The sequence below is a fragment of the Pagrus pagrus genome (assembly GCF_965226575.1).
Source record: "Pagrus pagrus genome assembly, chromosome: 3".
Taxonomy (NCBI): Eukaryota; Metazoa; Chordata; class Actinopteri; order Spariformes; family Sparidae; genus Pagrus; species Pagrus pagrus.
In genome coordinates, this window is record NC_140187.1 from 17176989 (window position 1) to 17198578 (window position 21590).

Here is a 21590-nt window from a genome sequence, read left to right on the forward strand (position 1 = left end):
AGTGGCACGGATCTGCGTTGAACTTAAAGATCTGTCTTGTGAGACTTTCTTTCTTCCAAGCTCGCCACGGTATTTAAAGTACTTTAAATTAGCGTAAGTTTAAAAAACAAATGCAACACAACCATTAATGCAGCAGTAACATTAATCGAAAAACATCAGATGTAAAAGTAAAACACTGACGGGGACCATTTTAAGACTGAAGACTGAACTGAGGCTGGCAAAGTGACAGGGACTGGGGCCGAGGCTAAACCGGGGCCTGAGAGTTTGGGTTCACCAACTGCAGACGATGTGTTGGAGCTTGTAGATGAGCTTTTTGGTGGTTCAAAAGTTAAACTTGCATTGGGACTGAAGTTGGGGCCTTAAGGGTTGAAGCTGGAGCTTCACCTTTTGGCTGCGGTCCACCCTGTCTTACCTGCTGTTCAAACTTTCTGGGGAAGTGGAGGAGTGGCAGAAACAACTCCAGTCCAAGTAGAAACTCAAGCCGAAGCACAAACTCCAGCTCTGGTCCCAACACAAAAACAATCACTGGCCCCTGTATCAACTGCATGGCTGCAGCTTGAGCTGATACAGGGGCCAGTGGGACAGGGTATGGGGTGGGTTGTACCTGGGAAAGAGGTAAGGGATGGGTGGTATGGAAGCTACCGAGGTTTGTCTGAGTTGTGAAATGGCCGCCCTGCTGCTGGGGCACTGCAGGGGACATAGCAAGAAGTGGAAAAGAGAGCGCCACATTGGGCACGTGCTGAGGAGTGGACAGAGGGGTCTGAGGGGTTCCGAGAGTGGGTCTAGAGGCAAAGGCAGCATGAGGGGTCAGAGGGAGGGGGGGATGGTGGGGTGAAGGTGAGTAGCGGGTGCTAGACATAGGAGGGCCAGTGCTGCTGTAGGCACATGGCAGAGGACCTGTGGGGAAGGGAGGGGGCCTAATGTCCCGTGTTTGAACAACGTGATTTGATGAGGGAAACTGGGAAAGAAAAGGGTAAAATGATAGAAGATGAACAAAGACAACCAGTGGATAGAAATAACATTCACACAGGCCTTTTATGCATGACTCAACCCTATAACCTATATTACCTTTCGTAGGATGTTTATACTCTACTCTACCTTAGTTTGATTTTGTGTTTCTATCACTACCACAACGCACCTGTGTGCTGATCTGCAGGGGCAGTAGTGGGGGAGGAGCACTGGAGACTGTCTGTGGATAACTGGTTGATATGCCAGGAGGACTCATGTGAGATGTAGGCTGGTCAGCAGAAAACAGCCGAGGAGGGAAATCAAAACTGAATGAAACTGACAAGATATCCTACTCGAAAAGCTCCACTCCAATAAAAGCGAGCTCCAGTGCAGGTAGACATGATGCGATTTAATTATTATGTGAGAATTGCTGTGTAGGTATAAGTTATAAGAGACGAAGGCTCTACGTGAGACCGGCCAGCAGCTGGTTGGAGGTGGCACCAAAGGTAGGAAAGACAAATGGGAGGGAAACACAAACCACATGACAAGCCATGTCATTCACATACACACGCATACATGAACGTTTTACCAACTTCACACAAAAATGCCACACAGATTTTCATACAGTGCATTTTCAGATAGCTGGTGCTACTAAATTGTACATTAACTTCCATTAACTAAACATGAGAGGCTCATGCTCTCTAGAGCTAGTGTTTGTTTTGTCTGTTCTGGGCTACTGTAGAAACATGGCGGCCCTGCTCCCTCTGTAGATATAAAAGGCTCCTCTTAAGGTAAAAAAAAACACAAAAACACGTTGATTCTTAGTTTCAAGTGATTATACACTAATGAAAACACAATGATATACATATATGATATATACCATTTCTGCCAAATGATCCACCTAAATCCTACACACACAACCTTTAAGATTTAACACTGAATGTCCCCGCTATAACTATTAATTGTAGATGTCAAATGAGCATTAATAATTACACAGGTATTTGGCCTTAATGATGGTGCATGCAAGCATAGCATGCCTAGCATAGACACCTAAATTCTGCTTTTTTCATCTCTCTAAAGCTGCTGCCAAGGCCTGCCGCAGTTAGAGGGAAGCAGTACCTGCTCCTGGCTGGGTTGGGCAGTGGGCTGCGGCTGTAGGGTGGGGGCTGCAGCTGGGAAGCTCTGTGCTGTCTGTCTGCTCTGGTGCACAATAGGGGCCGGCGTAGGTGGAGCAGAAACTGTCTGTTGGACACACATTTAAACACATCAGAGAAATCACATTTATTGAACTCTAGTTTTAGGGTAAATATGACACGATCATGCTTGTATATTTCTTCAGCAAATCAAGCTTGAGATTCAAATGTGCAGCATGTCAAAGCAGGCAGAGTAGTACTTAGCAAGATCGTGGAGAGATTTGCAAACTGAGGTGAAAAAAGGATTATTTCTTCATTAGCCAGACTGTGCGAGCACATTATTTCTTGTGATAATGCACTCAGAGTTCAGAATTTAAACCCATAATTTAAACAGAATTCACAATTGAAACCCTTGGATTAGGCAGGAGCAGAGACTGGGTTCTTCTCTAACCTACCAGTGGATCTGGTCTGCCTTCTTTGTCATATGGTGATAAAAGTAGGTTCCTGTCCAGATTTGGGCTATAAAAGAATGGGACATCCAGCAGGGGCATAGAACAAACACCACTCTAACTTCTTAATTTACAGAAGGATTGATGAATTATTCCAAACAAATGAACCATCTAAAAAATCCTTTAGATAAGTATCAATCAATTTAGTTCATACAAGACAACCAAAGATCTGGGATGCTATTTATTTGTTTATGTTAGTAACAGGTGGAAAGTCTTTTTTCCATGATGAATCAGTGTTACAAATTATGAATTGTTCAAAGTAATTCGGCACGTTTTCCAGTTAAAGCCTTGCGACGGTGAAATCGTCGAGGCTTCCCTGCAGGGCAGACTCAGCAGACATGAGCCAGCAGTCCAGAGTCGGGGGAGACACAACACTGTAGTCATCAGCGGTGGATCTACAAGGAAAAGATATGTGGTCGTTTATCTTTGTGTGCCAGAGTCATAATGATTATAGCACTCATACACTAATAATGCAGAACAAAATGTACCTGGTGACATCAATCTCCTGGTTGTTGATCTGCAGCTTTGTTGAGGGAGTTTGCTGCACCTCCTCATACACTGCTGGCTTAAGAGCTGGACACACAAAGGATAAACAATGAGGCAAAGAAAACGAAAAACTGGTACTTTGCACAAAATATTTGTCTTTTAGTGAATTATTTCTCCGTCAACCAGCACAGCTTGGTGCAAAAACTGATTCAGCATATTGTTAAATCATACAAGAAAATCCAGCCCACCTAAAATTCCTGTGGCCCTGGGGTCCGACGGCCGCTGTCTTAAAACCGGCCAGAGGAATTCTTTGTTAGCTATCTTATGAATTAAGATGAGCAGGCGTGTGTCACCAGCTGCAACATCTATCTCCTTGTCCCGTTTTAACACTGTCACACTAGGAAGGAAAAAAAAGAAGCAAATTAACACACAGTTAACAAAAATAAAGATAGATTGGATTGCTAGCATGTTTCTTTCAATTATTGGTAGACATTGTAATAATATCGTCATCGTGAATTTGTGAGGCCACGATGATCGTGTAGTTAAAACCTGATATTGTGACAGCCCTAGTCTGTACTCACCAAAAATGCAAACTCACCTTCCAACAGTGATCAGATCCTGTCCGGTGTGGGTTGTTTCTGTCTGTCCCTCTCGTACAGTGATTCCAGTGGTTTCAACCTCAATATGCTGATCAGTCATGAGGTGGATGACGATCTTTTTGAAGCCTCCAGGCACATTTGAATCCAGCCTACCATTGATAGACGGCTCTGGTACAAAAAGAAAACAAATACAACCACACTTATACAATCCGATCCAATCCGATCCTTTACTCCAGTAAAAATGACAGAACAACAATGTAAAAATATTCAATTAAGAAAAAAGTCCTTCATTCAAAATTCCAGTTAAGTGAAAATAGGAAGAAACAGAGTCTGTATATTTTTTTCTTCTATGGTGAACTATTGGATAGTTTTGCCTCTTCCGGCCTCAAACAGTTAATTCAGTGGAACTGCTAACCATCAGAAAAGTGACAAGTACACGCTGCTTCTTTGTATGTGGTCACAAGCCATACATTTGCAGCTGCTGGTTTAATCTCTAACAAGGCATTGTGTTTAATATTCTTATTCAATCTGTTAATGTACTAACTGTAACTTTAAAATCAATGTAGTAGAGTAAAAAGTAGCATAAAATAAAAATACTCAAGTAAAGTACTTCAAAAATTGTACATATTCTTTGAGTCTATGTACTAAGTTTCCTTCCACTACTGTAATCTATAGGGGTGATTGTGGGTTGGTGCACATTTTATAATTGACACAAAGATCCTGAGGAGAAAAGAAGACAAACAACCATTTGCCTTTACACATGACGAGCTAAAGGGAAACTAAAAGGGGTTTATTGATTAGGCTGTTCAAGGAGTTGAGGGGAATAGTGATGGCACAAAGAGGAACATTACTGACCCCCGTTGGGATGGTGAAAAAGCAGCAGCTTGGTATTTCCAGTGACATCAAAGCACAGTGGAAGAGACTGATTCTCAGGTTTTATCAAAAACCTGTGGGTGAGAGAAGCTGCAGAGGAACACAGAGACACAGAGTCACACAGCAGAAGGAAACTCTTGAAAATAAACTGCTTATGTTCTCAACACAAATTTAACTGACAAAGATGCACTGAAGCGTGTTTGATAATGACTATTCAAATGGTGACTTTCATGTGCAGGTGATCAGTGAGCGTATGAGTGTTTTTTTAAGCCTCTGAATATTACACAAGCTGCAGAATCTCCAGATTATTATTGACAACATTTAGCCTCTAAATGTGCCACCTCATCTCCCTTCCATTGCATTCACATTACAACACCACTTTTGTTTGAATCATCTGCCCCCTCAAGTAGTTGCCAGTTAGTTGCAATAGCTTGCTAACCCTAGCTAGCAAACATGAACATCATTAATGGTAGCTTACTCTAACCTCGCTAAGGCTAACCAGCTAGTGTTAGGGCATAACAGTTGCTGGCCGCATACTGCAGAACTCAGCCATTCTTCCATTTTTTCCCACAAACTGGCAACTACTAAGACTCTTGATCGCTGACGAAATAGATACCACATGATACCAATGGCATTATACTATTGGCTCACAAACCTTGTCAGAAGCTGGAAGCAGCTGTGAGAATTCTTACACAGTGATAACAAACATTTTGGACCCAACAAACATTGTAAAATTATTCATTCACAATCATTGAAATGTTTTGAAGGGAAAGATATACTTTTAGTCTGCACCTTTCTACAAGTTCTGTAGATGTATTATTTTCAAAAAATGATTTGTCTACATAAAAATATGCCCTTCAAATACAAACTGCATGTGTTCATTTCAGAATGGTGCACATGTCATACCACTAATTGAGTCAGGCCAAGTCAATTTATTACATTTATATAGCCCAAAATCACAAATCACATTGCCTCAGTGGCCTTTACAATCTGCACAATGAAAGATCTGTACCTAGAGAACGCCCTGTTAAAAAGAAAATCATAATTACAAGAAATTAAAGCGACATTATGTAGAAATTGGAATTTTGTGCCATTTAGGTGCTAACTACAAAAAAACTTGTTACGTCATAACAAGGTAGTCGGTGTGATCCCATCACAAAATGTTTTAAGGAACACTTCAGTGTGTTTTATACACTTGTATATGATGCTTTTAATTGTACTTTTTTGTTACGTTTTTCTCACGCAACAGAAATAGACAGATTTTATATAAATTATACTATGAATTACATCTTCAATATACTCTACCTTGGTTTGTGTGGTCTGGCACAACGGTGGCAGGAAAAGGGCCTGGAAGTGTAGGGTTTTGTATTAATGCATTAACTGACATGTGACACCTAACCTCAGCTTCAAAACAAATCAACTAAACACACATCTTATTCTAATCCTCACCAGTTAAAGGGCTTCATATACACAGCCTCAAGAAAACACTGATTTAAATGCTACTAAAAAATATGACAATTGTAAATAAAAATGAATCATGTCACACATTGTTTTATTGTTAATATTTACTTATGCAACAGAAATAGACAGATGTTATATAAATTATACTATGAATTACATCTTTGATATACTCTACCTTGATGTGTGTGGATAGGCACAATGGTGAGAACAGGACTTGGAAGTCTACCTATTTATCAAAATCAGGAAGAGCAACTGTAAAAATACATTTATACACAGCCACTTATATCAGTTTATTTGACAAAGCTTCAGAGGGTTTTGTTTTAATGCATTAACTGACATGTGACACCTAACCTCAGCTTGAAAACAAACCAACTAAATGCACTTCTTATTCTAATCCTCACTAGTTAAAGGGCTTCATATACACAGGCTTAATAAAACACTGATTATGTTATTATATATATCAAATGCTACTAAAAATATGACAACAATTGTAAATAAAAATGAAACATGTCACACACTGTTTTATTGTTAATATTTACTTATGCAACAGAAATAGACAGATTTTACAGAAACTATGAATGACATCTGGGAGATACTCTTATACTCACCCAGTCCATACATAGGGTTATCTGTAAACACATTTACACAAAGCCAGACATACATTTGTATTACAAAGCTTTAGAGGACATTGTATTAATTGAATATATAAACACTATCAACCCTTTTCTGACACCAAACTCCAAAACGAAACACTAAACAGACACATTATTTTTATCCCCACCAGTTAAAGTTAACCACAGGCTTCATATAGATTTGACCTACAAACCCTAACCTACATATATAATTTAAAATGATGTGTATGTATGCTGACAAATTTGGATAAAAACAAATCAGGTCAGGTCTATTGATCATTACAAGGACAGATTTAGGATTGTGGTGGTGAGGTATGTCATTCCTGAGTTATTTTAGTTGAACCTGGGTGATTGGCACCAGAATGATAAAATTAGGAGGATAATTTGAACAGAATTAAACAAATGTTATCATCTTGCATGTACATTTTCTGGAAAAAATCATCTATTACAACTATAGCTAGTTATAATTAGAAATTCACAGGATAAGCCTCTTAAGCATTTATCAATAAAGAAAAAAAGTTCAGAAGAAAACTATTTCAAAATTCAAAGAATACCTTCAAAGTCTGCAGCACTGCCACGGCCTGCATTAAGAAGACTGTGAAGAGTACCCCCTTTTGAATGACAATGATAACATGAAATTAAATAAAAGTTGTATGTTTACTTTGAAATACTCATATATTCTAAATTAGCTCGTTGCCACTGCTTAAGAAAAAAAGAAAAGGGACGACAACATGAAACTAAGATACAATTGTTTATTTGCAACTGATATTTTGGCGGGGCGTCACTTAGTTGTATTCAATTTTTTGCAATGATGCAACACCTGTTTTCATGTAATTTGTTTGTGTTGTTATTTACATTTTCATGCTGAGATTTTGGTGCAAAAAATGTACATGGAAGAATGATAAGATTGTCGTGGTTTGGATTTTTGGTTAAGTTATTTCCTGTTTTATTTTGTAAGGTTCATCCTCACGTGTCATGTTGCGTTGCTTCCTGCCCTTAGTCTTGTTTCCCCTCCTTATAATTGTCCTGATTAGTTTCACTTGTCCCTGATAATCCTCCTGTGTATTTAGACCAGAGTTTTCCTCCTCTCGTTGTCAGTTCGTTTTGTTTCTGGTGTGTGCTCGTGTTCCCTGTCCTCATGTTTTTGGATTCCTGCCTGTGTTCCTTCAGCTTCTGGTTCTTTTTTGGATTTTCTTCAGCCTATTTTTGTCAGTTTTTGTTGCATGTATTTTGCATTCTGGATATTGGACTCTGGACTTTTGGCTTGTCATTAAAGCTTGCTTTTCGATCCTTAACCTGCCTGCCATGTTGTTTTGGGTCCCTTCTGTGTAAAACCCTCAACCTGACAAAGGTTTACACGTGAGAGTACAGTATATTCTGTAGGCTATAGCCTTCACAGACATATAAAACATACTTAAATAAATAAAATGAAAAACTATATATATATAATACATTATATTATGTGTGTCATCTGTCGTGTCATAACAGTGCATATGTGTACATACCGTATCCAGAAAAATGTCCTCTTCCTGTCCAAAAAAATAATATTCATTTATTCATTTACATTAAAATACTTTTGATGTTGACACATTAGCTTGTATTGGAGAAAAATGTATTGGCATTTCAGTGTTGCATGACACAGGTATTAGCAAATAATGTTCAAATCAATTGAATGATTAATATTTGTTCTTAATTTGTCAGTTGAAAAGTTGAAGGGAATTTATAGTTTTTATGAAATGCAATAAGTGTATTGCAATCATTGCAATTGCCCCCACCTGATTTCATAAGCCGGCGTTTCTTACCTGGAACCGCAGCTGGTCCTGCTAACAGAGAAAATGTTGAGAAGAGATGCTCTACACAACTTATTTGGCATTGTGTCTGTTTTGTTCACATTTGTGTTGCTTACGTTGGCCTGCCCTGCCTCCACTGGCTGGGTAATGCATGGGTGGACTGGATTGTCTAGGTGGAAGATTCAGTGGCAGACCAGACCCTACTGGTGGTGTTTCACCTTCTTTGGGTTTATGGAGCACATCTGTGGTCTCCCCCAGAGGCTTGGTGACCACCATGGATGTGAGTGGTGTCACAAAGTTGTATTTGAGCGACAGCCTCAAAGCCTCTTCCGTCACACTCTTCTTCTCAGGTCCAGATACAAGCAGCCTGTGTCACAAATTGTGTAAGTGTTTTAGACATGACAGTAAAGTATTGTGTGGTGTTGTCTTTTGATAATATTTTTGTAGTATCCTCAAAGACTGTTTGGCTTCTCCTTCGATTCAGCCAGGGTCAGCTATTCTGATTGTAATTCTTCCAGTACTACTTTTTGTCAAATTCAGCAAATATCATCTCACAGTGTGCGAGCTGTAGCTATAGCTAGCCTTCTGTGTCTGGCTGACAAAAACCCACTGTTCATACACAGCCCTGGCTCTCTAAATTGGAACGAGTGGAATTGAGCCAAGCTACACAACACTATTCTAGACAATCAGCAAGTACAGTGTAGTGATGTTCATGCCCGTGCACAGGACAAGGGTAAGGGCAGGGAAGAGTGAGAGGGAAGGTAAGTGAGGTACATGCTAATGTGGAAATTGCATTTTTAAGAATGAGACATTGCTGAAAAACAGCCAAAGAAAAGTCAGAAAAAGCAAACCAGCATGACTGTATGCTACTTGGTTAGCTGCTGAACGTGTCTGTTGCTGCCGCTCTGATCTTTGGCTCAGGGGCTGTGAGCTTTGTGCTACTGAGTTAGCTGCTGAACAAAAGCTCAGCTGTGTACTCGGAGCATGCCACATTGCTAACCACATCCAACTAGCGTTAGTACTCACCGCTGTCAAGCTAGCATGTTAAGGTGGGAAATTTTGGCTGCACTTTCTCTTCCCTTGTTGTGTGACTAGCTCGCTTATAGTTTAAGCAATAGAGTAAGGTGACCAGACGTCCCCGATTTCCGGGGACAGTCCCCAATTAGACCGCCCTGTCCCCGGTTAAAACTGTCCCCGAAAATGCCCCCGATTTGAATAGGAGAGAAAAAAGTTGCCTTGAAAGGTGTAGCAGCTAGGGCGGCTTAGAGAATAGTCAACTGACTGAAAAAATTTGATAATTGAATAAATCGTTTAAAGGGCCTCGCAACATCACATGAAAGATTCGCAACTCTCAGTTGCCTACAACAGAAGAACAAACCACACAGAAGTTCCACTGAGCCCCTTCACATTGACATTGTTCAACATTTTTCAAATGTGAGGATTTACTTGGTTTCACTGGATTGTAAATGAAAATCTTTTGGGTTTTAGACTGTTGGTAAGACAAAACAAGCAATTTCAAGACATCAAACTTGGGATCAGGGAAATTCCAATGGACCTTTTGCTGTATTTATCCTTTTCATTTCATTACATTCTTTAGGCCAACAATTCATTGATTCAATGGAAATATGAGGTTTGCATCTCTCTGATAAATAATGTACAACAAATAAGAACAAAGAGAAAAGATGATCGACGTCACACTCACTCTTTTTCCAGAAGTTGTTTGACTGTGAGGTAGGCCCAAACACGTTGCATGTGGTGGTCAGTCATCGTTCCAGTGGACACACCAGTGGTGTTTGTTTCAGAGAACACCATCCTGTTATTGCTCTGTCATGATCCAAATGAATTGTTATTTGACTGCACACACATACATTACAGCCGATGTGTAGTGTGGATCGATCTTTACCGAAATGGCCACAACTTGTGGAGTGAAGGTTTCAATGTTGTTATCAGTGATCTGACCGGCCACCACAATCTCAGAGCCATTATAATACTGGCTGAAGTTTGTCTGGGTTAGATTGGTCCCACCGATATAGATCATTGTCACATCTGTCAACAGAGGAGTTGCCACCTCTTCATAGAAACCCTGTTGACATTCAGTATGGACACATTCAGTATGACATTCAACATGAATGTTGAATCCCTCCACAACCGACTATGATCAATTTTATTAATGAAGACATGTCAAATATCAGAAGTGTTTATAATGTGGGAAGCACAAGTGATTTAAAATACCTTCAGCTGTAAATTTGCATCAGAGTCTTCATAAATCCGTCGTGCCACACCATCATTCTGCAGCGACATCTTCTCAAGAAACTCAAAATTGACATCAAAACCAAATCCGAGACAGTAGAGTGGGAATTTGCCCTTAATAGCCCCTCTCACGTTTGACCTTATTTGTTCAAGATTTGTCACCCCTGCAAAAACACAAGACGCCTTGTTCACAATCAAACAACTATCCTGTGATTATTAGAAGTTACAGTGTGTACATGGACAGATTTTGTACACTTAATTGTAAATAATGTTAATGTTATATTATTCAACTGTCCATGATCTTCAAAGTCCCACAAGGTTGGGTTTTAGCTCACTGACAGGAGAGGGTATTGGGAAAAAGACTCCTGTCAACCCAGTCAGGGCTCCAGGGTGCGACTGTTTGGGTCGCACAAGCTCTCAAAAACCTGTCAAGACCGATTGAATAGTTTCATTGGTCGCACCGGTGCACCTAAAATTTATCAGGTGTGATTTTGGAAAAATTTATCGACAATATGAAATGTGCTACAAAAGTAAGTTGAGAAGTTAGTAAGTCTTATATCTGTACACATTTGTGTGCATGTATGTTGTATTGTAACCTGAGGTCGGGTCTCCATCGGTGAGAAGTATAAGGATAGAGGCTGAACCTTCTCTGGGATGTGCATTTAGCATACGTGCTCCTTCCAACACTGCGCCGTTAATGTCAGTGGCTGAAATGAACGAATAATAAAATGTTTCATTACTGCCTTTCTGCTGTCAAATGCTCCCTCCGTTAATACAATTGTTATTAAAAATCTCACCTCCTCTATCTCTAATATTCTGTGCAAATGTCCTGGCGCTTTCCAGGTTTGCTCCAGTGGCCTGAACAAGTTCTCGTTTCCAGTGAAAAAGTTGACTATCAAAAGTGATAAGACCAAAGAAGTCATCTTCTGCCAGGTCACTCAAGATATGGATTAATGCCATGCGGGTCTGAGCAAAAACAAATTAACACGTTAGAACTTTTATTGATGAAAAAAGCTGTTATAATATTTGTTTCATGTTTGTTCTTAAATCATGTAGTTAATAAAGTTGTCTGTTAAGTACATCAGCAAAATAATACACCAATAGACTTAAAATTTCCTCTTATGCTACAGTGTCAATCAGTCACGAAACAAACAAAAAAAATAATCATACCTGTACTATTTTCCTGCCAGTCATTGAGCCACTTTGATCAATCACGAAGACAACATTTTTTGGTATGCGGGGAAGATTAGACGGAGCAAAGTGATGAACAAAGTACCCAGCTGATTTCTTCCAGGGAGTAAGTAGAACATTTGCTTGGTTAGAAAAAATTGATGAAAATACAGCAGAAGATAAGATCTATTCTAAGTGCTGTATCGTAGGCAACTGGACATGTTTCAGTTTCTTGGATGATGTTTCACCTCTCATCCATCTCCATAAACAAATGGCACAACACAGGAGGGCCAACTCCTCAGGTCAAGACTCTGCTGTCCATTTACATCTGAAGGAGAAAAATCATTCCTTTGAGGACAACATGTAAACATCTTGGCCGGAGAAGACAGATGGTTTGAAAGAGGAGTAAAAGAATCCATCTATGTCAAACTGGAACAACCGTCTTTGAGGAGGAGGTGGCCTAAGACATTACTTATCACACACCTACAATGCTGTACAAGTGGCCCTAACAACTCTGGAACTCAGAGCTCACACGTGTCCTTAACGACTCTGTAAGGACACTCCCACACAGAGTTTAAAAGCCTGCAGCTCCCCTCCAGTTGATGAGGAAGTCTCTTGGATGAGAGGTGAAACGTCTTCAAGAAACTGAAACAAGTCCAGTTGCTTACGATACAGCACTTAGAATGACCATGACCTGAATGACTGAGAACCTTCATCAACAAGATAAGATCTACATTTCCATTACTTTTTTTTCTTAGCTCTTACAGATTATTTAGGCACAATGCTAAGTAACCATTCAAAGTCAACAATCTTCCAGAAAATGAACTCTTGCTGTACCTCGATGTCTCCCAGAGAGGTGTCCCTGTTGACATCATAAACAATAACCAAGTCTCCATTCATTCCCTGATCGCTACAGCTGTCACATGTTTTCTGTTGGTCCTCTGTCGGGTAGAAATACACCCACGCCTGGAAACAGGATGAATCAGGTTATATAAAATTTAGTTTTTATAAATTGCAAGACAAAACAACAAAACACTGACAGAAGAAGAATAGGAGTGAATAAAAACGTGAAAATACAGGTTCGTTACAGTAATGTCAAAATCAGTTGAATACTCAGCCATGACCATTTGAATGATTTTGGAAATAAGTTCTTGCTGGCAGAAAATTAAGATGAACTCCAAACTCCTCTTTCCAACCGTGACACACGTTTCCACCGTCGTCTTCCTACAACAACTTTGAGATTTCAGAGCGAGACTTCTCCTTGAATGAGGTCCAGGTCAGGTCAGATTAGTCATGATCTTAAAACTGGTAGAGTGCTGAGGATGAATTGATGGGTCTCACAGCCTGATGAAAGAAGCTGCTCGGTAGTCTGGTGGTACTACATGACTCTGACAGTTTGCTCGTTTCACCATCGTCATATTAATGTTATTGATCTCACATAGCCACAAGCAGGCCTAGATACATTACTTCATCACTATGCATCCTGCAAACAGCTCTTTCCTTAACTAGATTTCGAATCAAATGCACCCAATAACCAGATCAAGACTTTTACCACAAGAGGTGGAGGTGCTCATACTGCTTTTGTCCACAGGGGCCGCCAGAATCAACACAAAATGAAAGTTCCTTGCAGCAGCTTTAAATGTGATTACATTCAACTTTATTGTCTCTACAGTGTTGAGTACAATAACACATTACTTTTAAGTGGTAACACAATAATATAACGCTTTTGTAACAGCATCTCAGTAATATTCTTACAGTCACTATCTCCATTCACACATCACCACCTGAAATTTAGTTTTTAATGTATTGATTAAGAATTTATCAAGACTACACCACCAGTGTGCATCCATCCATCCATCCATTCTCTACCACTTATCTCGGCTGCAAACCGCCCCAGAACATGCTGGAGGTCCTGGCTCGAAGGAGCCAACAAGACAAAATCGTCCGCAAAAAGCAGGGATGAAATCCTGTGACTCCCGAACCAGATCCCCTCCGGCCCATGACTGCGTCTAGAAATTCTGTCCATAAAAATAATGAACAGAACCAGCGACAAAGGGCAGCCCTGCCGGAGTCCAACATGCACCGGGAACAGGTCTGACTTACTGCCGGCAATGCGAACCAGGCTCCTGCTCTGGTCGTACAGGGACCGTACAGCCCTTAGCAGAGGAACCCCGACCCCGTACTCCCAAAGCACCTCCCACAGGCCTGCCAGTACCCGTCAGCTGCCAACCAGGCTCGATAGGACTCCTTCTTCAGCTTGACAGCATCCCTTACTTTCGTTGTCCACCACCGGGTTCGGGGATTGCTGCCACAACAGGCACCGGAGACCTTACGGCCACAGCTCCGAACAGCCGCGTCAACAATGGAAGCGGAGAACAAGGTATATTCGGACTCAATGTCCCCAGCCTCCCTCGGGATCTGGTCAAATCTCTCCCGGAGGTGGGAGTTGAAGACCTCCCCGACAGAGGGTTCCACCAGACGTTCCCAGCAGACCCTCACATTACATTTGGGTCTGCCAAGTCTGTCCGGCTTCCTCCCCTGCCAGCGGATCCAAATGACCACCAGGTGGTGATCAGTTGGCAGCTCAGCCCCTCTCTTCACCCGAGTGTCCAAGACATACGGCCGGAGGCCAGATGACATGACCACAAAGTCGATCATTGACCTCCGGCCTAGGGTGTCCTGGTGCCACATGCACTGATGGACACCCTTATGCTTGAATATGGTGTTCGTTATGGACAAACTGTGACTAGCAGAGAAGTCCAACAACAGAACACCACTTGGGTTCAGATCGGGGAGGCCGTTCCTCCCAATCACACCCCTCCAGGTAACACTGTCGCCGCCCACGTGAGCGTTGAAGTTCCCGCAGTAGAACGATGGAGTCCCCGGTTGGAGCACTCTCCAGTACCCCTCCCAGAGTCTCCAAGAAGACCGGGTACTCTGCACTGCCGTTTGGCCCGTAGGCCAAAACAACAGTGAGAGACCTATCCCCGACCTGGAGGCGCAGGGAGACGACTCCCTCGTTCACCGGGGAAAACTCCAACACATGGCGGCTGAGCTGGGGAGCTATAAGCAAGCCCTCACCAGCTCGCCGCCTCTCACTGCGGGCAACTCCAGAGTAGAAGAGAAACCAGCCTCTCTCAAGGAGTTGGGTTCCAGAGCCCAGACTGTGCGTGGAGGTGAGCCCAACTATCTCTAGCCGGTAACGCTCAACCTCCCGCACTAGCTCAGGCTCTTTCCCCCCCCAGCGAGGTGACATTCCATGTCCCAATGGCTAGAGTCACCGTCCGAACAGCCACCCAAATCACACCGCACTGGCCCCTTCTGATCCTGCTGGTGGTGAGCCTACTGGAGGGCGGGCCCACATCGCTCCTTTGGGCTGTGCCCGGCCAGGTCCCGTGGGCAAAGACCCGGCGACCAGGCGCTCACCTGCGAGCCCCAACCCCGAGCCTGGCTCCAGGGTGGGGCCCCGGTGACGCCATTCCAGGTGACTAGAACGTCCTTGGTCTTGTGTCTTTCATAGGGGGCTTTGGAACCGCTCTTAGTCTGACCTGTCACCTAGGACCTGTTTGCCTTGGGAGACCCTACCAGGGGCATTAAGCCCCAGACAACATAGCTCCTAGGATCATTCAGGTACTCAAACCCCTCCACCACGATACGGTGTCGGTTCAAGGAGGAGCCACCACCAGTGTGCAATCAGAAAAATAATCTCCTGAAGAAGTATTGCATTTTGGGAAATGCTGAAATGGCTGCTGACTCAAATTGGTTTACTCCCTTTACTTTGAGTTTATCAGAGAAAAGGATGTTAATGTAATAGTCAAGTTCATTCGATGTATGAGGCGAGAGAACTCATAATGTTGCACCAGTGCATGCTGTACCTGTTTGTCTGCATGTGTTTTGGTGATGGCATTGGCCAGGCCTTTGGTGCTTAGTCCTCCTTTAACCTCGATGAAATTGATGCCGGCTTCCTCATTAATGTACACATCAACCTGGCATTGAGAATGACAAAAAAAATAAATAAAAGAGTAAGAAGTTCCGACCATAGAGGATGCTTTTCTGGATGTTCATTGAATAGAGTATAGAGAACAGAGTCAGGAAAGACTCACCTTGAAGTCTTTGACAGGCTGCATGGGTCGAGCGTGGATTTGGAGCTCGTACTTGCCATGCCTACGTTTCAGCAGTTCCTCATACGTGAGCTCAAAGGTGACTTTTTTGTGAGCAGCCACAGTCACAGAGGTCTTAAACTCCTCGAGGGTTCTCCCTACAGAACTACAACAGAGACGGTAATCATCGCATTAGTGCCCAACCCCCTTCTGTCTGGTTACATATTAAAATGAAAACAATGCCTGCTTATCACAAGTAATGGCCAGTGTGGATATGCGTTGTGAGAACCTAAACTAAAGAGTGAATTTTCCCTCTAAGATTGTTTCATTTGAAGGATTTTACAGACCCTAGGATGTGTAAGTTATGGAAGCCAATTTCCGCCGATGTGATTTAAAAAAAAGATCCGGCAAGTCATGATAATGAGAATTTCTTCCCAAATAATGACTTTGGGTTTTTTTGGGCCTCTGTATGGCTTTATTGATAGGACAGCTTCAGAGAGATGACAGGAAACGGGGGGGGGGGCAGGCCGGACTCAAGCCCCAGACTGCTGCAGCAAGGGCAGAGCCTCTGCACATGGGACGCCAACACTACCAACTGAGCTAATGGGACCCCCAGGACTTTGTATCTCAAAAATAATGACTTAGAATTTCAAAATAATTAATTGGTATCTTAAAAGTAGTGAATAAGTATCTCAAATTAATTAATAACTCTCAAAATAACCAAAATGACCTTCTCAAAATAATGACGTTATCCCAAAATAATGAGAAACATTCAGAAACAAAGACTTAGTATCTCAAACGAATAACGTTTTCAATTTTTCACTTAGGCCTACCCTGATGGCGCCTATTGAACTAGTTCGCTTTCTGTCATTTCTGTAGGAAAAGAAGTAGGCAAACATGGTTTTGGAGCACGAACATGGAGCAACCTACTTTTTAGATATTGTTGTGAAAAAAAGCAAACATTTGAGAAAGGACACACATGGCTCTTCTCCAAAATACAACATTAAAAAGCTGTTATATAACCTGGCAAGAAGCTGATCCATTGATCGCTGTACCTGACAATCCCAGCACTTTGGCCACGGGACACCGCCTCAGTGTACTGCTGCTGAGCTTGCTCTTTAGGTTTCACAACACCATCATACTCCTGGCCGTCTATTAGCCTGGATGAACACGGAGGAAAAATCTTGATTTATATTTATCAATTACACTTTAATGTATAATAATGTGCAAATTTCTATAAATAATCACAGATCTTTTTTTTTTCACACACATCTTAAATTTACTGATGAAGGCGTTTTTGGGAATCCGGACTTGGAATTCGATTTCCTTTGACTCGTCCATACGATTGGCCACACGGCTAGTGATGACAGTGGTGGCATAACGGCTGGTCACTGTGGAGTTGATGTGAAAGCTGTAGATGTCCCAGTCGTCCTGAGTAAATACAGGATGCACATTTCACAATAAAAGTAATAGCTCGTTTTGATCTCGCTGGCTGACATCCAGCTGACCAAAGATCAGATGTTGATGAAAAACAAGATGTTGGTGGTGGGCGGCATCAGTGAAATCTCATTGGTCTAAATAGAGAAACACCCCAATCTGTTCTTTTTTCTAAGTTTTTTAAGATGGTTATTTTTTTTAATAGTCCCCCTTCCCCCAATGTGTAGTTTTATTCCAATGACTAAATGAGAAATATACATTCACACATACAATTACATGTTTTTGTGATTTGAGAGGACATTGCATTGATTTCCCTGGAGTTTTACCATAAACTAACCTTAACCCAAACCTTTAGTAAACAGTAATCTTAACCCTAAAATCGAATGGATCAGCTTCATGTGACCTTTTCCCTACAACAAGAATATACCAAGCACACACAAGCACACACAAGTACACATATGAACAATATGAAACAACACTGAGGGTGAAGAACCAGTCGGTCCTTCAACCTGTGCTTTTTGATGTTTTTTTCAGAGACAAAGTTCAATGTGCTGCAGCTGATTGAAGATGCTGAGATACAAAAAAAATCAAGCACAATCCTCAGATATCGGTCAATTATTTTGCAATAAGACATAAAAAGATTCAGTTTCTTTGCAATGTGTTGCTCTGTCCTTTAAGTTTTGTGACCTCACCTTGTTTGGTAGTGTGGTCACCAACGCCAGCAGCAGCCCAAGAAGGGCGATTCTCCCCACAGCTCTCTCCATGATGGCTCCCACCAGAGTGCAACTCAGGCAGCTGAACCTGTCTTTTAAACTCACACAGACAAGGACAGCATTGATGTGTACACAAGGTTTTTTTTGTTTGTTTGTTTTAAAAGGGCAAACTCCTCTTTTTCTCTCCCTCACACGTGACAAAAACACATATATACACCCTCCCACTCACAAACACACTGCCACCCACCCCACAGGTACACTCGTTGTTCTCCACTGCTGGGATTGAAAAAAATCAATATCAGAAATTTAGTAGAACTGCAACAATTAACAAGTAGTTTTTAATATTTAAAGAAAAAAAGTCAAAATTCTCCGATTCCAGCTGCATAAATGCGGATACTTTCTGGTTTCTAACAGCAAATTATTTATAATTTAAAAGAACCTTTTTATTGGAATACCATCTTGTGGTAGGGACAATGCTGTCTCTGTCAGCCCCTGATCGCTTGTCTTTGCTCTATATAACTTGGGTTGGTGTGTAGCATCTCCTAGGTGAAACCATTTTTTTCTAGTTTTCCCTCTGATGTCCTTTGGCTGCTCTCAGTGATTTACGGAGTTTTGTGATGAACAGAGAGCTTTACTTTTTGCTAAAGTAACCGTTAACTGCTAGTAACTGTAGCTGCCATTAGCTACTTAGCTCATCTGACATTAAATCTGATAATATTGTTACAGAAATCTGTGATTTGTATTCATGACAGTAGTGTTGCACTCATAAACTGGTGATCACAAAATGCCAATTCCTACATAATGTTGCTTTGATCGACAATGAAAATAATCATTAGGTGCAGACCTTATGTTCAGTTGCTTATGTGTGCTCCAGCCCATTTCGCCAGGACTTCATCACTACAGTGAAAGCTATCTATACAACACAGACAATAGTGTTTTAAAAACTTAAAGAGATAAACAGAGACAATTTGGCTTCAGCCATTTAGAGTGCACTGTTAATGAAACACATACATGACTAATAGTGTATGGTGTCAAGCAAAAATGAATTTATTATTAAAAAAGCACAAAGAAAACAGCTGCATAGGAGATGATCTCAAGAAAAAAAACTATTTGTCATCATGGAAGAAGCCTTTAAGACAGTTGACCCACTGTGCAAACATGGGAGAATTTAAAGGGGCACTCCACCGATTTTACACAGAAAGTTCAGTTGACTCATCACAAGGAGTACTACTAAGCCTATGAAAAGGGTTTCATAATGTATTGTGTGGCTCTGAAGAGAGCTTTCTCAAATTTGAATAGACTGAGTTGCATCGTGGGAAATGTAGTTTCAGATGATTGACCCAGATTTGAGAATAAAATTCGGGATAGATCGGCCTCTGCTGCATTATTTTGACCATTCTTTTTAAAAATCTAAATAGTTTAGAGCTAGATTACCCTTTTAAAGGTCATGTTAGAATTGATTGAAGGTTGACAGAAGGTGAAAGGATATATATATAGAACATCTAGTGTCTGCTTTGAATCTAAATGCTTTTCTCCATAAAATTGAAACTGCAATTCAAGGCACTCTCACAGGTGTTTTTTCCACCTGAAGATAAAGTTCAAGTTCATTCAAACCTCTTTAAGGATATTTCAAGCGCTTGTGCTGGAAGCATTTCATCGATGATGAATGAAACCTATCCTTGGACTGAGAGAGCAGAGTAAAGCAACCAGTCCTAGCGACCAGGATGACAAGTCTTCACAGTCACAGCATGATGGTGGCTAATAAGGTGTTGCATTAAGACACATATCTGCAGCACCAACCTATGGATTATCTAATGTTAACTGTACAAACACAGGAGCTATGTACAGACTATCAAGAATCATATATACACACGGCAGCTTATATATAAGGGTGATATGAGCAACACAAACATGAACCAGTTATATAAACACAGTATGAATGAACAGTACATTATGTACATTCAATGGATGGTAAGGTATGCAATTATACAATGACTCATGGGAGTGTGATGTCAAATACTCATGAGACTGTAATTGTTCAGATATGTTTCGTTTTATTACTTTCTGTATTCTGTATTGCTGTTATGTTCTCTGTGTTTTACATTGTGCCACCATGGCCTAATATGATATAGCGGGTAATGACGTTCATCAAATGTTTGTGTCTAAGGTGTGTGTCCAATGTTAATAAATCCTGGAACTGTGCTGTGAAAGTGGCACGGATCTGCATTGCACTCAAAGATCTGTCTCTTGAGACTTTCTTTCTTCCACGCTCACCACATTGGTGTCAGAAGTGGGATGGTAAGATGGAGAGAGAAATCCAGAAGCTGGAACGCATAGACATATATGTCTATGCCGGAACGGGCCATCTTGCAGACGCGCTGCCGCTTGGAGAGTATGACGCGACCGGCGAAAGTCAGCAGATCTCCACAGCGTCCTGATGGCTCCAGCGCAATGCGCCCACATCGCTCCCTAGAGGCTGGAGGTGGTACAGCAGCACTACGCCCGCTGCATGCTGACGCTGACCGCCACCTAGAGGCTGGAGGTGGTACCGCAGCACAACATCCACTGCTTGCTGATGCTGGTCGCCCCCTAGAGGCTTGGAGCGGTACCGCAGGACAACGGCTGCTGTTTGCTGACGGTGGTCGCCCACTAGAGTCCAGGATAGGTACTGCTGGAGACAACATGCTTCCTGCTGAGCTGCTGATACCCATCACTGCCGCTGCTGCTATTGAGCCATCATCACTAGACCCCATGCCTGGCCTGATGTACCCCAGAGCTGCACCCAGAACAGCAGCCAAGCTGCCCAAGTATAATGGGCTCACACAACTGGAGCCATACCTCTCACAGGTCCAGTTAGCAGCATGGCACATGGGCTGGAACGACAGAGAAGCAGCCACCCACCTGGCCCTGGCATTGGAAAGAAAGGCATTGCAGGTGCTCCTCGACCTGGCTCCAGCAGAGTAGCAGAACCTCCATAATTACACAGGTATTTGGCCTTAATGATGGCTCATGCAAGCATAGCTTGCCTAGCATAGACACCTAAATTCTGCTTTTTGTATCTCTCTAAAGCTGCTGCCAAGGCCTGCCGCAGTTAGAGGGAAGCAGTACCTGCTCCTGGCTGGGTTGGGCAGTGGGCTGCGGCTGTAGGGTGGGGGCTGCAGCTGGGAAGCTCTGTGCTGTCTGTCTGCTCTGGTGCACAATAGGGGCCGGCGTAGGTGGAGCAGAAACTGTCTGTTGGACACACACTAAAACACATCAGAGAAATCACATTTATTGAACTCTAGTTTTAGGGTTAATATGACACGATCATGCTTGTATATTTGCTTCAACAAATCAAGCTTGATTCGAATGTGCAGCATGTCAAAGCAGGCAGACTAGTACTTAGCAAGATCGTGGAGAGATTTGCAAACTGAGGTGAAAAAAGGATTATTTTTTCATTAGCCAGACTGTGCGAGCACATTATTTCTTATGATAATGCGCTCAGAGTTC

At 41.9% G+C, this 21590-nt stretch overlaps 1 protein-coding gene across 2 annotated transcripts; it reads right to left on the reverse strand.

Moving 5' to 3' along the window:
• Nucleotides 1–2869: 2869 nt before the first annotated feature.
• Nucleotides 2870–18154, reverse strand: LOC311254605 (inter-alpha-trypsin inhibitor heavy chain H3-like). Of its 2 annotated transcripts, none has more exons than XM_084348476.1 (23): nucleotides 18081–18154; nucleotides 17222–17382; nucleotides 17007–17111; nucleotides 15955–16117; nucleotides 15727–15837; nucleotides 12689–12817; nucleotides 11852–11968; nucleotides 11479–11647; nucleotides 11278–11388; nucleotides 10664–10845; nucleotides 10335–10514; nucleotides 10134–10255; nucleotides 8548–8798; nucleotides 8444–8461; nucleotides 8147–8170; nucleotides 6618–6638; nucleotides 6185–6235; nucleotides 5854–5895; nucleotides 4531–4638; nucleotides 3675–3843; nucleotides 3325–3473; nucleotides 3079–3163; nucleotides 2870–2985 (listed from the first exon to the last, which is right to left on the reverse strand). In XM_084348476.1, exons 1-23 carry the CDS (start codon nucleotides 18150–18152, stop codon nucleotides 2871–2873), a joined length of 2655 nt encoding a protein of 884 aa, XP_084204602.1. In that variant the 5' UTR covers nucleotides 18153–18154; the 3' UTR covers nucleotide 2870. The 2 variants fall into 2 exon arrangements, with proteins under 2 accessions (XP_084204602.1, XP_084204601.1); XM_084348475.1 differs by having other exon boundaries at nucleotides 8417–8461.
• Between the last annotated feature and the right edge of the window lie 3436 nt (nucleotides 18155–21590).

What these genes read in the sequence shown, in the direction of transcription:
- LOC311254605 (XM_084348475.1), bottom strand. Translation starts at nt 18,152, where the DNA reads ATGGAGAGAGCTGTGGGGAGAATCGCCCTTCTTGGGCTGCTGCTGGCG. An exon ending in CAAAGTGCTGGGATTGTCAG is followed by an intron (nt 16,118 to 17,006) that starts GTACAGCGATCA and finishes TCTCTGTTGTAG; the next exon opens with TTCTGTAGGGAGAACCCTCG. An exon ending in ATGCAAATTTACAGCTGAAG is followed by an intron (nt 10,515 to 10,663) that starts GTATTTTAAATC and finishes GAATGTCAACAG; the next exon opens with GGTTTCTATGAAGAGGTGGC.